The sequence below is a fragment of the Scyliorhinus torazame genome, chromosome 9, assembly GCF_047496885.1.
Source record: "Scyliorhinus torazame isolate Kashiwa2021f chromosome 9, sScyTor2.1, whole genome shotgun sequence".
In the NCBI taxonomy this organism is placed as follows: domain Eukaryota; kingdom Metazoa; phylum Chordata; class Chondrichthyes; order Carcharhiniformes; family Scyliorhinidae; genus Scyliorhinus; species Scyliorhinus torazame.
In genome coordinates this window covers 248,078,679-248,092,342 of record NC_092715.1, presented here as the reverse complement: position 1 = coordinate 248,092,342, position 13,664 = coordinate 248,078,679, and the positions used below count along the sequence as shown (strand labels likewise).

At 45.7% G+C, this 13,664-nt stretch overlaps 1 protein-coding gene across 5 annotated transcripts in view; it reads left to right on the top strand.

Annotated features, from left to right (window-relative positions):
• The window catches only part of LOC140429806 (tyrosine-protein kinase JAK2-like), a 297,390-nt gene that overhangs the window by 144,257 nt on the left and 139,469 nt on the right, over nucleotides 1-13,664 (top strand). For 4 of the 5 annotated variants that reach the window (XM_072517253.1, XM_072517251.1, XM_072517254.1 and 1 more), the window contains one exon: nucleotides 691-938. The exons of the other annotated variant lie outside the window; for it this stretch is intronic. In XM_072517253.1, coding sequence (XP_072373354.1) covers nucleotides 722-938 — 217 coding nt within the window. In that variant the 5' untranslated portion in view covers nucleotides 691-721. The remainder of the gene's footprint in view (nucleotides 1-690; nucleotides 939-13,664) is intronic. 5 annotated transcript variants of the gene reach the window in all.

The following is a 13,664-nucleotide window of genomic DNA, read 5'->3' as shown; positions in this document are numbered from 1 at the left end:
GATAGCGAGTAGTTAGGTAAAAGGTATAGAGTGACGAAATAAGGATAGCGAGTAGTTAAGTAAAAGGTTTAGAGTGATCCTGGATGGAAAATGGCTGCCTGGACCTCTATCTTTAAGGAAAATGTGATCAGTCTGACTCCATCTGTCCCTACCCCTGCGATGTGCTGATTGGCTTGGATGGGTTTCAAATGCATTTGGTTGGATGGTTAGTTGTCAATCATCAATGTGCAACATATATTCGGATATGTTGCATTTGTAGATGTTTGTGTGTGTTGAAATGTGATATATCCTTTCAATCAATTCTAGTTTTCACTGGTTTATTGCTGACTGTGCTATTATCTGTATTCTGAACATTGGTGTGTTCATGTAGTCATGGCGACCTTGATCATTTTGTGGTGTGGCTGCATTGCTTTTGCCATTAGAATAATGGTCAGTTTATGATATCATGAAAATGTTGCATAAGCTTTAGCTAGCTTTTGAATGTTTCAGATTCTGTGCTTTGCCACTACAAATTCTGCAAGCTGTGTGTTTTTGTAATGATGAAATCCATTTTAAAATGGATTTTAAACTGGGCTTTAGTATTTACATTAGAATGGCTAAATCAATTACCCTTTTACCTATCAGAAATAGCCAGTTCCCTTCACCCTCATGTTGGTTTTTTATTCGCCTTTATTTATTGTTGCTCCGCAGTTGTGAGGTGAGAAAGAAACTTTGTTACAAAATGATGGCCTGCATTACGGTAACCGATGTGGACGCCGGATCAGTCCCACTCCAAAATGGAGACCTTCATCAAAGCTCAAGAGCGCCCAAGCAGACTGGAATGGGTCTGCGGGTAAAGCTTTATCCCGTCCCTGGCAAACCAGATAACAACTGCCTCACATTTCCACCAGATGATTATGTCGCAGAAGAGATCTGCATAGCAGCTGCCAAAGCCTGTGGTGAGTATATTTTTGATATTTTGACTGCGTGTTCTTGTGTGTTTTGTTTTTATTGTTTTGTCAGATATTTTTTTGGGAGCACCTCAGTATCTTTAGGACCCAAAGGAATTTTCAATTTATGAAGTGTGTTGTAATCAGAATAGTCAAAATTCCATACTCCGTTTTTTCTAAAATATGTAATTCCAAGCAATCATTTATTCAATGTCTACGCCATTCTGTATTTGTGTTGTTACCACTAGGCTTTGCACGGTGCTGTTTTAAAAGTTGTTGTTTCTTAACTAAACTCTTTGGGCTGAATTTTCCTGAAGGGGACTGGTATCTGGAGTCAGGAGGGTTTGTATACCCGTCTCTGTTAAGGAACCCCCTCCTTCAGCACCCATCATGTATTCACTCTGCAGAGAGGAGGCAGAATAGAGTTAGGCCCACCATCTCTGGTGACGGGCTCGAGAAGCAGCAATGAAAGGGGCAGATGGCGAGGCTGGCAGATTAGAATACCTGCCTTTGTTTACTGGGAAATTGGCCCAATTTTAATGATGAATGTCAGGCTCTCAAACGCTCAACCACTCCCCACCAACTCTCCATGCACTCCATGTCCCGCTAACCTCCCCATTCCCCTCAAATGTCCCATTCATGTACCTCCATACCCACTCTCCCAGTATCCACTATTTACAGAACCAATGAGCCACTGTAAACATTGCAGAGCTCTAAGTGTATTAGGCATTCTTGAAGCTCAGCCGGGCATTCGCAATGAGACCATATGGCAACTGTATCAACAAAAGCAGACTGAACAGATGACCTCGTTATGAATCCATGGCTGAGCTCCAAGAATGACAATCACATACGTTTATACAGTTGCAGAGGGGTGTGAAGGTTTTGTTTGATATCTGGCTACTGTTTCATTGAAGTCTTTTCAGTATCTTTGTGTACATTTACACAAGATTAAGAGGCCTGAAGTGGATTAAAACATCTGACATTGATGAATGATTCCTTTTATTTTTTCATAAAGCTGTCAATGTATTTCAAAAAGAAGGTTATTGGCTGTTTTCTTGTGGTTGATGACTCCAGTCTGGCGTTCACCTGTGGTTCATTGTTCCGCTGATAGGCCCTGAACCTTGTCAGCTAATGGAGAAAGCCTCACTACACTAACTTGGTGGGGGTTTGGAACTGTCCAGCTTCGCAAGGGAGCCGACAGGGGCAGGAATGCTGCAAGCTGGCTGGCTACCCTTATCCTGCAGCGATGAAAATTGCTGGAAACCGATTGGCGGCAGGAATCTCAGAATTGGGTCCCACCTCCAGATTTTAAAAGGGATCCTGTGTTGACCCGGACTCGGCTAAAATCTGGGCCGGGATTCTTCCTTACGAGTCCACTCCGCCACCGCTGCTAGCGAGGTTGGAGAGTTTGGCGCTTAGCCAAATCTCCCATTCGCTGCAGCAGGGCCGGAGAATCCCGCAGCCGTGAACGGACGGAGAATCCCGCCCCAGGACCTGTATGTTTGTGGCTTGAATGAGTCCTACTTTGGTGGGACTGAGCAAGCGTCAGTGATTTTCTGACTTAAACCATTCGTGGATGGCTCTGTGTGGGATTGATGGGAGTGGAGGGAGTGAGAAATAAAATCTTGCATTTATTGTTCCTTCTTTCTAAACCAGGGGTGGGAAGCCTGCCCCCCGGGGGCCACATGTGGCCCATCAGGCTTCAGATTGCTGCCCACGAGACATTTTGTTGACCGTTGCCCATGTGTAGAGTTGCCACATTCCTCTGGTTTCCATCTGCGTAGCTTTATTCCTACTGGTACAACTCTAGTGATACGTACGTAGAGCACGGGCAAGTGAGGTGAGGTGTGTGCTGATTGCACTGTGACAGGCGTCCTCTATATCCAGTCAGGCATAAATATTTCCTTTGGTTTTTACCACTTGAGGTTGATGTCAGTTCTATTAATATATTGTTTCGGACACCTCGTCAGACCTCAACATAGGTTGTGACACTGAACAGATGCATAATGTTTTGAAGTTTTAAGACTGTTCAGAAAAGACAGATTCGTTCCGAGATTGAGAATATAAGAATTTGGGCTTTGTTATTTTCTAATCAAAGAAAAGAAAACATTGGGCTGGATTCTTCCGCCTCGCCCACCACAAGAATGCCACGGGCGAGATGCTGACAGTGGAGATGTCCATTGACCTCGGGTGGGATTCTCCGGTCACCAGGCTGACGCAGATGGAGAATCTCGTCCATTATTTAACTTTCAGACTTCACAGTTCTACCATTAACAGATTATATACAGTTTAACTTTAACATAATTTCCCATTAACCAACACTTGGCCTTAAACTCAGCTCCTACAGGAGCTGATTTAGCACTGGGCTAAATAGCTGGCTTTTAATGCAGACCAAGGCAGGCCAGCAGCAGGGTTCAATTCCCGTACCAACCTCCCCGAACAGGCGCCGGAATGTGGCGACTAGGGACTTTCCATAGTAACTTCATTTGAAGCCTACTTGTGACAATAAGCAACTTTTATTTCATTTCATTTCATTACTCATCCAGGCAAAGGCAGCACTTTGATTTGGGAAATGATCTTCCTTCTATTAGGGGCACATCTCTTTTAGAATCCTTTGTCAAAGTTTTCTCTCTGTGGCTCTTCCCATGATCTTTCCATGGCTGCTTCTATCTTTAAGCTTGCAGGTTTGCTGACCAGACTGGCCGCTCTCCTATATGTTTCTCTCCCAACTCTTTTACAACCGAATATTCATGACTTCTGTGGGTCTTTAACATGACCTCGTCCACTGGCTGCTTACCTGCTTCCTGGCCTTTGTTCCCAAAAAAGGATCTCTCCTTCACTCAAAGCTCTGCCCAGCCCTTCACACAAAGCTTCTCCCTTGAGGTGGTCATACCTGATTCTATTCCTATTATTTAGCTGATTGCTCATTCCTGTCTACACAAAGTCTGAAGCTAGTCCATTCATAGGCAACTAGATTTACATTGCTAGACCATTAGGTCCTTGGACTCTGTTGATTTGGAAGATGTCCGGCCCTGCAGGAATGTCCTGAAGAACAATGGGTCTTTGCTGATTATACATTCCTTCACGAGTTTAGGTTTGGACTCTGTGACTCAGCTAGGTCTGGGTGTGTCCCTTTGCCTTGGTTTTCCATTCTGCTTAACCCTTTGAATTGTCTGCTTCATTTTTGGACCCCTTTCCTGAACCCATATTTCTAATATCTCCCTATCGTGACCGTATGAATGATTAAGCATTTTCTATGTTTTCAAAGGCAACTTGAGATGAGGAGGAATTTCTTCAGCCAGAAAGTGGAGAATCTGTGGAACTCTTTGCTGCAGAAGGCTGTGGAGTCCAAGTCATTGAGTGTCTTTAAGTCACAAATAGATAGGTTCTTGATTAATAAGGGGATCAGGGGTTATGGAGAGAAGGCAGGAGAATGGGAATGATAAACATATCAGCCATGGTTGAATGGCGGAACAGACTCGATGGGTCGAATGGCCTAATTCTGCTCCTATGTCTTAATGTCTTATAACTCACCTGTGCACTGAGAATGAATGGAGAAAAAAAACAGTGTCTGCATGACATCTTTAAATTGGACATTACAGATGCACCTAAAATATGCCACAGTCGTTATTCAAAGAAAAGTGGGGAGTTTCCTTCTGAAGAAGATTCACACGGGCTCAAAACACAAACTCAACAGATGGTGGCAGACCTGCTGAGTTAGTTTACAGCAGTTTTGGTTTTGGTTTTAGTTTCAAGTTTCCCAGTGTCCTCGCCAGCAATCTTCCCTCAAGCAACGCCACCAATTCGTAAACCACTAACTCCCCATTCAGTGACTCGCTGTTGCTTGTGGGACACACCGGTATACGGAAACTATAGCTGTCTGAGTGCTCACAAAATAACGAGCATGTCGATTTGTAAGGATGTGAAAGATTCTCTAAAAATGCTAATTCTTTCTTTCGATTCTGAAGTAGAAAAGGAGATTCAGAATGTTGGATATTGAGTCCTTTGAATCACTGAAGAAGGGAGGTACTCCCAGGGGTCAGGGTGTTATGTTCAGCTATAAAATGTGTCACAATAGACAATGCTACGAACCTTCAATCTGTATTGCGTCCTGATTAATATTTATTGTTTTAACTAATTTTACCTGTTTTGTCCTTGAGGTGAGGTGAGGGAGACCCATTCTCCCACTGCCTTGAAAATCTGTTCTCTGTGCAGCTCCCAGGTTAAATGTCTGGTCAAAATAATTTGACTACTAAACTGTCTTAGGTACAGTAGCACCATAGAATGAGAGGAAGGCCATCCGCTCCATCATGATTGTGTCAGCTCTTTGAAAGATCTCTCCCTTTTTTCCCTTTTCAGTGTTTATCCAATTCCTTTATGAAGGTTAGTTTTGATCTGCTTTCATCACCCTCTGACACAGCACATTCCAAATCACCATAACATGCTACCTGATAACAATTCTCCTCCCCTCTCCCGTTATCTTTTTGCCAATTATCTTCAGTGTTCTGTGGCTATTTATTCTGTTGACACCAAAAAATACTCTTTCTCTCTCTCAAAATCCTTCCAAACATTATTAACCCTGAAATAAAAAAGAAATACTGCAGATGCCGGAAACCTGAAATAAAAACAGGAAAGGCTGGAAGAACTCCGGTCTGGCAGCATCTGTGGAGGGACAAATGGAGTTAACGGGCGTTATCTTCCAGAACCGTGACTAAGTGCTCCCTCCAGCAGGAAAAGCAGAGTGATTTCCGCTGGTGCGAGGAGCGACCCCCATACTTGGAATTTCTTATTTGCAGAATTGGCTTTTCCATACTGTTTTGTGGCACATCTGCGCTAGAAATGAGCGGGGTGAGACCTCGTGTCTCTGACGGGTCCCATGCCTCTGAGATTGGAGCATCCTTTAAACCGGGCAGGCAATGGAGTGTGAAATCAAATGTAAACAATCCAGTTCAAAACTTTCAGCCTTCTAGCCATATACACAGACTTCTGTATTTTGAAGGACAATTTAATTTACTGTGTGAAAACCACAGCAAAGGTTTCCACCACTTTAAAGGAATAACTTCTACCTTCATCTCACAGACCTTTTAACTTGGCAGACTTTATTCTGTGAAAACTAATTTTTACAAAATGACTGACAGTTTAATGGGTTTAAAGGCTACAGATGGGGAGAGTAGCAATGCCAGGGAAACACCCCTGCCTGAGCCCCTCCAGTCCAGCACAAATCCCCCTGACCCATGAAGAATCCCCCTTGATACCCTGCAGGCAGTTGTTGGAAGAGTACTTACCACCGTGCAACCCCCTTGGACTGCAAGCTGCCTGGTCTACATTCCTCCGTAGTCGCACCAATTCACGGCCGCAGGACGCTTGTCTGGGGGGACTGGAGCATGCCAGCTGGTTAGTGAATGGTGTGTCCTGCCTGTCAGTGACATGTAAAATAGCTCTGATGAGCTATTTGCATGGTCCCGCTGGGCCGGAGTGGGAAGCCCAGCTGGGACTTCTCCTCAAAATCTGCTATGGCCGATGGGGCAGGCACGGGGACTCACGAAGGTCTGTCGCCTGATGCAAATACCGATTTCAGCCCGACGCTGGAGTACGTGGGCCATCACAAGTCCCGCTTCTGTTGGGTGGACCCAGAGGATCCCAGCCAATGTTTCGAGTCCAATATGTCATTGGAACTGAAGAGGGGTAGAAAACGATGGTATTTTGATTTCACGCTATTGAAAAAGGGGGCAAGGAGATGTGGAACAGAAAGGACAGTCAGAGATAGGTTAGAGAGTCTGAGATAATAAATGACAAAGATATCATAGAACAAAATGCAAATAAGAGTGTTAATGGAACAAAGAAACAAAAGCATTGGTCCAGAATATGGTCCAGAAAATGCTTCGCTTCACACCTTTTGTGTGTTAAGTTGCACCCACCAAGTGTCTTCCCATTTCTTTTGCACACCCATCTCCTCCTGAAATCTCTTAGTATCCTCCTCACTATTAATTATATTCTCGAGTTTTGTATCATCTGCCTATGTTGAAATTACACCTTGTATGCCCAACACCAGAGCATTAATAAAAATAAAAAGAGAGTGGCCCAAATACTATCCCACACCCCCAGGGCATGCCACTGTATACTTGCCTTCAATCTGATAAAACAGCATTCACCAGTACCTTCTGCTTTCTCTCTCTTAACCAATTTTGTATCCACTGCCGCTTAAAGTCATGAAAGCACAAGTCTCTTATATAGTTCTTACTTTTTAAAAGTTCATATTTCCAATATGAATTATACTACACCCTCTGTTTCCTCTTGAAAGAGCATCAGAGTGTATTGGTTTCCTGGCAGGGTTGATTCTGCCCTTTATCGACTGGTTTAATAGCATGATTTGAAGGGTTAACAGGAGCACATTATTGTGACCTGAACCCAATAGCTATTTGAGTCTGTTATACACCTTCAATCTCTCTGAAAGCAAACCTAGCAAACACTTGGTGAGTTGGAGCCAGATATGAATTGTTCAGATGCATTGAGAATGAGACGTGATCTCAGACAAACATGGGCGCGATTCTACTGTTGTAGCGAGCGGGAACTACCACGAGCTTCTTGGCACTTGGCCCAGCGAGCCCGGCAATGCTACTCAACGTTAATTGGTCCAATTGACGAGGCCTCATGGCTGTAGACATATCTACGGAACTGTGTCCCATCTCCTGGGTGTTCGGATGTTGGCTGCTGCGTGCTTGGTGTTGCCTCCTGCAGTGTTCAGGCACAGTGTCCAGGTATTACGGTCTGATTGGGATGCTTGGCAATGACTCCCACATGCTACATGACCCGTCCACCTATGGGAATCCATTTGGGTTGTGTGAAGTGCACACTTAACCACGATTGGTAATTCCATATTTGCAATAGCCTTCAGCCGCACGGCTAGAGGCCTCGGCAGTAGGTGGGCATTATGGAAGGTCGTTGGGGCAAATGGGTAGGGCAGACCCCGGAACGGGTGTGCACGATCCAGGGGTAGGCGTGGTGCTTCCCGGTTGCCCCGCCCTCCATGGCGGCCCACCGCAGCTGAGGCAGTGTGCCCCCGCCCCCCTCCCCTGCTGCACTGGAGTGGCAGCCCAGTGTACCTGGCCTATTTTGCCTGTGAGCGAAGGTGGCTACTCACATCCTCCGCTCCCCCTTCCGCCAGGTTCACATTTTAAAAAAGGAGTACGAATCGGCAGCAGCGTGACCATTTGCTGGGGAGGCCGATGAATGACGGAAGGCCGTTGGATATGGGGTGGCTCCCATTAATTGTATGGAAATAGGGCTTAAGTGGTGGTAATTGGTTTCTCGCCATGCTACGGCGAAATCCCGATTTCTACTGCAGGAATGGGCTGGTTGCATCGCCAACTGTTTGGCGCGTGGCGTGGTTCTCGTTTTTGGCCCCTCTCGCTATTCACCGGCCTCATTGAGCAGGAGTGCAACGAGGCCTGAGGATCGCGCCCTCAGAATTCTTTCAGGGCTCAACAGAGTGGATCCAAAAGGATTTTTCCCCTGCTGTGGGGACAGGGGAGTCTCGAAGCAAGGGGGACAGTCTCCGAATAAGTCCATTTAGAATTGAAATGATGTGAAATTTCTTCACATGCGGGATGGTAAATCTTTGAAATTCTCTGAACCTGTGGAGGTTCAGCCAGTGAGTATGTTCAAGACGGAGATCGATAGATTTCTACATATTAAAAATATCAAAAGGTATCGGGGTCGTTGTGGTAGATCAGCCACATTCGCATTGAATGGTGGGCTCATAGAATTGAATAGCCTTCTCCTGTTATTCCTTATGTTCATTGCCCAATAAGGTGAATATACAAATGGCTAGACTCACTTCATTTGGTCCATAACTTTCCATGACAACATGAAATAAGTACGGAGTCTTACAACACCAGGTTACAGTCCAACAGGTTTGTTTCGATGTCACTAGCCTGTTGGACTTTAACCTGGTGTTGTAAGACTCCGTACTGTGCTCACCCCAGTCCAACGCCGGCATCTCCACAACATGAAATAAAGATGGCACTTTGCCAGTTGATATCAGAAGATTGACTGAAACATGTTGGCTTCTTCTATTTCTTGAGGGTGGCACAGTGGTTAGCACTGCTGCTTCACTGCGCCAGGGACCTGGGTTCGATTCTGGTCTCTGGTGACTGTCTGTGTGGAGTTAGGTGCAGAGGTGATGGGCCAAACGACCTCCTCCTGCACGACAGGGAATCTATGAAGATTCTGCAATCATCAGTATTTTCTGGCATTTCCCAACTTCTTCACCTCGGTGCCCAATCGCATGGTTTTCATTTTCGTGGTGTCTGAATGGACTCGCAGCTTTCCTGTTTCAAAAAGCCCCTCTTGTGTTACCGTTTCTCTTTTTATCTCCCTTCGTTTACAGATTTGTGTTCAAAGGATATTGCAACACAATGGGTGTTCATTTGACTATCTGGCCAAATACTTATTTAGTCTGTGGGGAACGCAAATTCCACTGAGCAGACTAACACCACCTTTCATCTCGGTGCCTTTTTTTTTTACATGGCAATAAAGTTTTGCTGAAAAAAATTATTTAAGGTAACGTTCCCCCCCCCCCCCTCCCCCCCGCAGATCTTGTTTTGTGACCAAATGGTCTGAATGTTGTCATAATATACACCAGTATATCATGGTGCAGACACACACTGATGGACACACAGTGGGACCAATCAACACGCGCAACACCGCAGTCAATCACCAGTTAGAGCACACTCACTATAAAGATGGGGGGCATCAGAGTTCCCGCTCATTCGAGCTGCAGTTAGCTAGTAAGACAGAGCTCACAGCCTGCAGCAGACATTCACCATGTGCTGAGTGCATCGGCTGGTTAGGACAAGGCAAAGGTCTTTAGTTAAAGCTAGTATCGTGTTAACCCATAGTAAGAGTATGTTAAACAGTTAATGATTCAATAAAATAGTGTTGCACTATTTCAAGTGTTGGTGACCTGTAGGTGTTCCATGGATCCAGAGCGCCCAACACAACAAATGTCACTTGGCCAGTTTCACTACTTTGCCCTCTCCCCAAGCAGGTGCACTTAAACAATTGCCGGTGTTTACCAATATGCATTGACCTAGTTGACCACAGAGTGAGGGTTGAAGATTCACGTTCACCCCCCCCTTCTGGGCCGCTGCCAACACAAAAAGCAAAATAGTGCAGGTGCTGGAAATCTGAAATAAATCCAAAAAGAAATGTAAGGTGTGAAAAGCAGCGTTCTGCGGCGCAGTGTGGTTGATTTTAAAAACCGGAACACCCTGCTCCCGGGATCTACCCGGCTCGCAACGCCTCACGAGATCAACATTGCCATGTAAATCCGGCCCATTGTGGGCAGGAACGCTTTTTAGCAAATCTGCTTATTAAAGCGAGGCAGCTGGTCTCACTTTAATGTGCAGATTCCTGAGTTACCCGAGGCGTGGGATCAATCTCCCTCGTCTCTGAGATATTGGGTGAGCATCGTTCAGGACTGGTCTCCACAAACAGGGACCCGACGGAACGGCACTCGGGAGTGGGGTGGGGGAGTCTCCCAGGGGATCGGAGGACCCCAGGTGCATACCCTTTGAGCAGGGTGGTACCCTGGCATTACTGGTGCTATCCGGGCACCCTGGCAGGTTGGCAATGCCAAGCTGGCATTTTTCTGCGTTAGTGCGATCGGGCCAGGGTGCTCTGCGCGGGCGTTGGGAGGGGGCAGGGACCCTTCCATAGTGCATTGGTGCTGGGGGAGTTCCGGGGGCCCTGAGATCGGGACACCATTTTTAATGGCGTCCCGATCTCTCGCTACTCGTTCCAGCAAGCGGAGCTCCTCCGTGCACAAGACGGGGCCATACTCGGCCTCGGCCGCACATTCCCCGCTGCGGACCCTTGCCAAACGCTAGTCACATTTTATAATCTTGTGTTCCTTGGCGCTGCGAGCACTGAGAAACATGTGACTAAGCACGCTCGATGTGGGACTTTGTTCCCATTATATATCTATATATATATATATAGATATATATGGTTCAGTATTCACTGAAGAAAACACTTGATCTGATGTGGTAGCTGCAATCCTCATCCAAAACACACAACATAAGGTCAGCAATTTTGTAATTGTTTGATCAGGTCTACTTAGATCTAAAGAGAACGACCACCGTGAGAGAGCCTGATCCTCAGCTGTTCAGCGTTGCAGCTGGAACATCTGTTCATCATTTCACTAAACATAACCAGAGCGCTCAGTGAGGAAAGGGGCCACTTCTGAGTGCACGTTTAATCCTGGTTAATGTAAACATATGACTAATTAGGTTAAGTGAACCTAAAGATTTGTTCTGAAGAATTTGCCTTTGGACCCAAGCCCTCTGTATCTTGATTTTTTTTTTTGTCTTGCTTTCTGCCAAGTTTCTCCCTCATGTGTTTGTCTTAAAGGTGGTAATATTTTTTAGCTTGCTTCGTCGGTATGAGGGGCAGCCCTTTATGTCCTGCCAATGTAGTCGTTCTTCTTGCTTGAATGCAGAAAGTGAGTGTGAATAAGTTGTGACCATATGAATATTGAAACTGACCCTAAGTTTGGCCTCATTAGGTGGCAGCACCTACCTTTTTTTGGGAACGGTTGCTAATCTACAGGACTTGATTTTTTTTTTAAGCCATTAGCCTCTTTTCCCAGAGTCACATAGGTTGCCAAGGATAACAGGCCTACTTGATTTAAATGACCCAATGCAACACAGACTGGGGTGGAAAGAGGGATCTCCAGGCTTAAATGTCACAGCTACTCACTGCATGAACCAGTGCAGATGTATTTGACCCTCTGATATCTGGTCCTCAAAACTATGGTTAATTCTAATTAACCAATGATTCACAGCACAGATTTGTCAAAAAAAGTACAGTAATGTCCTGGGGGAGAAGAAACTTTCATCCCTAATTGCTATGGTGTACCAGTCACCCCAGTCCCATACCAATAATTGACTCTTTAAATGTCCTCCCCAGTGTTGAAACACACAGACTAAATCCTGCCTAACCAGTCACCTCCACAACTTTTAAAATTCATTCTTGGGATGTGGGTGTCGCTGGCTAGGTTAGCATTTGTTTCCCATCCCCAGTTGCTCTTGAGAAGGTTGTGCTGAGCTACCACCTTGAACTGCTACAGTCCATCCAGTGTAGGTACACCCACAGCGCTGTTGGGGAAAGTCAGGATGGCGAGCGACTTGGAGGGGAATTTGCAGGCGATGATGTTCCCATTCATCCATTGCCCTTGTCCTCTTGACAAGGTTGCAGGTTGAGGTTGCCGGTTTGGAAGTGCTGTCAAAGGAAGCTTGGTAGGCTATTGCAGTGCACCTTGTTGTGTACCAGTGATGCAGGAAATGAACTTTTAAGGTGGTGGATAGGGTACTGCGCAAACAGGTTGCCTTGTCCTGGATGGCGTTCAGCTTCTTGAGCGTTGTTGGAGTAGCACTCATTCTGGCAAGTAGTCCATCACAATCCAGACTTAGGCCTTGTAGATGGTGGACAGGCATTGGGGAGCCAAGAGATGGGCAACTCAACACAGAACCCCCAGCCACTAACCTGTTCTTGTGGCCACACAATCATTAGAGCAGAGGACACCATTCAGTGATGTGAATGACATTGTCAAGGGGAGATGGTTAGATTCTCTCCTTTTTTTGGAGATGGTCATTGCCTGATAATTGTGTGATGTGAATTTCAGGAACACTGGACTTAGAAAGAAGAGTAAGTCTTTGGCCCTTTAATCCTGCTGCACCATTCGATACAATCATGGCCGATCTGGTTGTGGTCACAATTCCACTTTCTTGGCTGCCCCCATAACCCTTGACTTCTTTCTCTATTAAAAATCTATCTAACTCAGCCTTAAATATGTTTATTGACTCTGCTTCCACTGCTTTCTGGGGAAGGGAATTCCACACTCAAACCACCCTCTGAGAGAAATAACCACCTCATCTCCAATTTCATAGATCATAGAATTCACAGTGCAAAAGGAGGCCATTTGGCCCATCGAGTCTGCACCAGCTCTTAGAAAGAGCACCCTACTTAAGCGTACACCTCTACCCTATCCAGGTAACCCAGCAACCCCACCTAACCTTTTTGGACACTAAGGGTAATTTAGCATGGCCAACCCACCTAACCTGCACATCTTTAGACTGTGGGAGGAAATCGGAGCACCCGGAAGAAATCAACGCAGACACTGGGAGGACGTGTAGACTCTGCACAGGCAGTGACTCAAGCTGGGAATCAAACCCGGCCCCTGGAGCTGTGAAACAACAGTGCTAGCCTCTGTGCTACCATGCTGCCGATTTAAAAGGGAGGCTCCTTATTCTTAAACTGTTCCCCTTAGTTCAAGTCTCCTCCACAAGAGGAAGCATCTTCCCAGTGTCTGCTACTTACCAGCCCAAGTATGAATATTATCCAGGTCTTCCTGAACATGGTCATGAATTGCTTCATTATCTGAGGGTCAGAATGGCGCTGAATTTTGTACAGTCATCAGCAAATATCCCTAGTTCTGACCGTGCAAGGAGGGAATGTGATTGATGAAACAACTGAAGATGGTTGGACCTAGGTAAGTATCCTGAGGAACTCCTGCAGAGATGTCCTGGGACTGAGATGATTGACCTCCAGCAATCATAACCATCTAATGTCTGCTGGGTATGACTCCAACCAGAGAAGAGCATTCGCCCTGATTTCCATTGACTCCAGTTTTACTTGGCCTCCTAGATGCCACCTTTGGTCAAATGCATGATG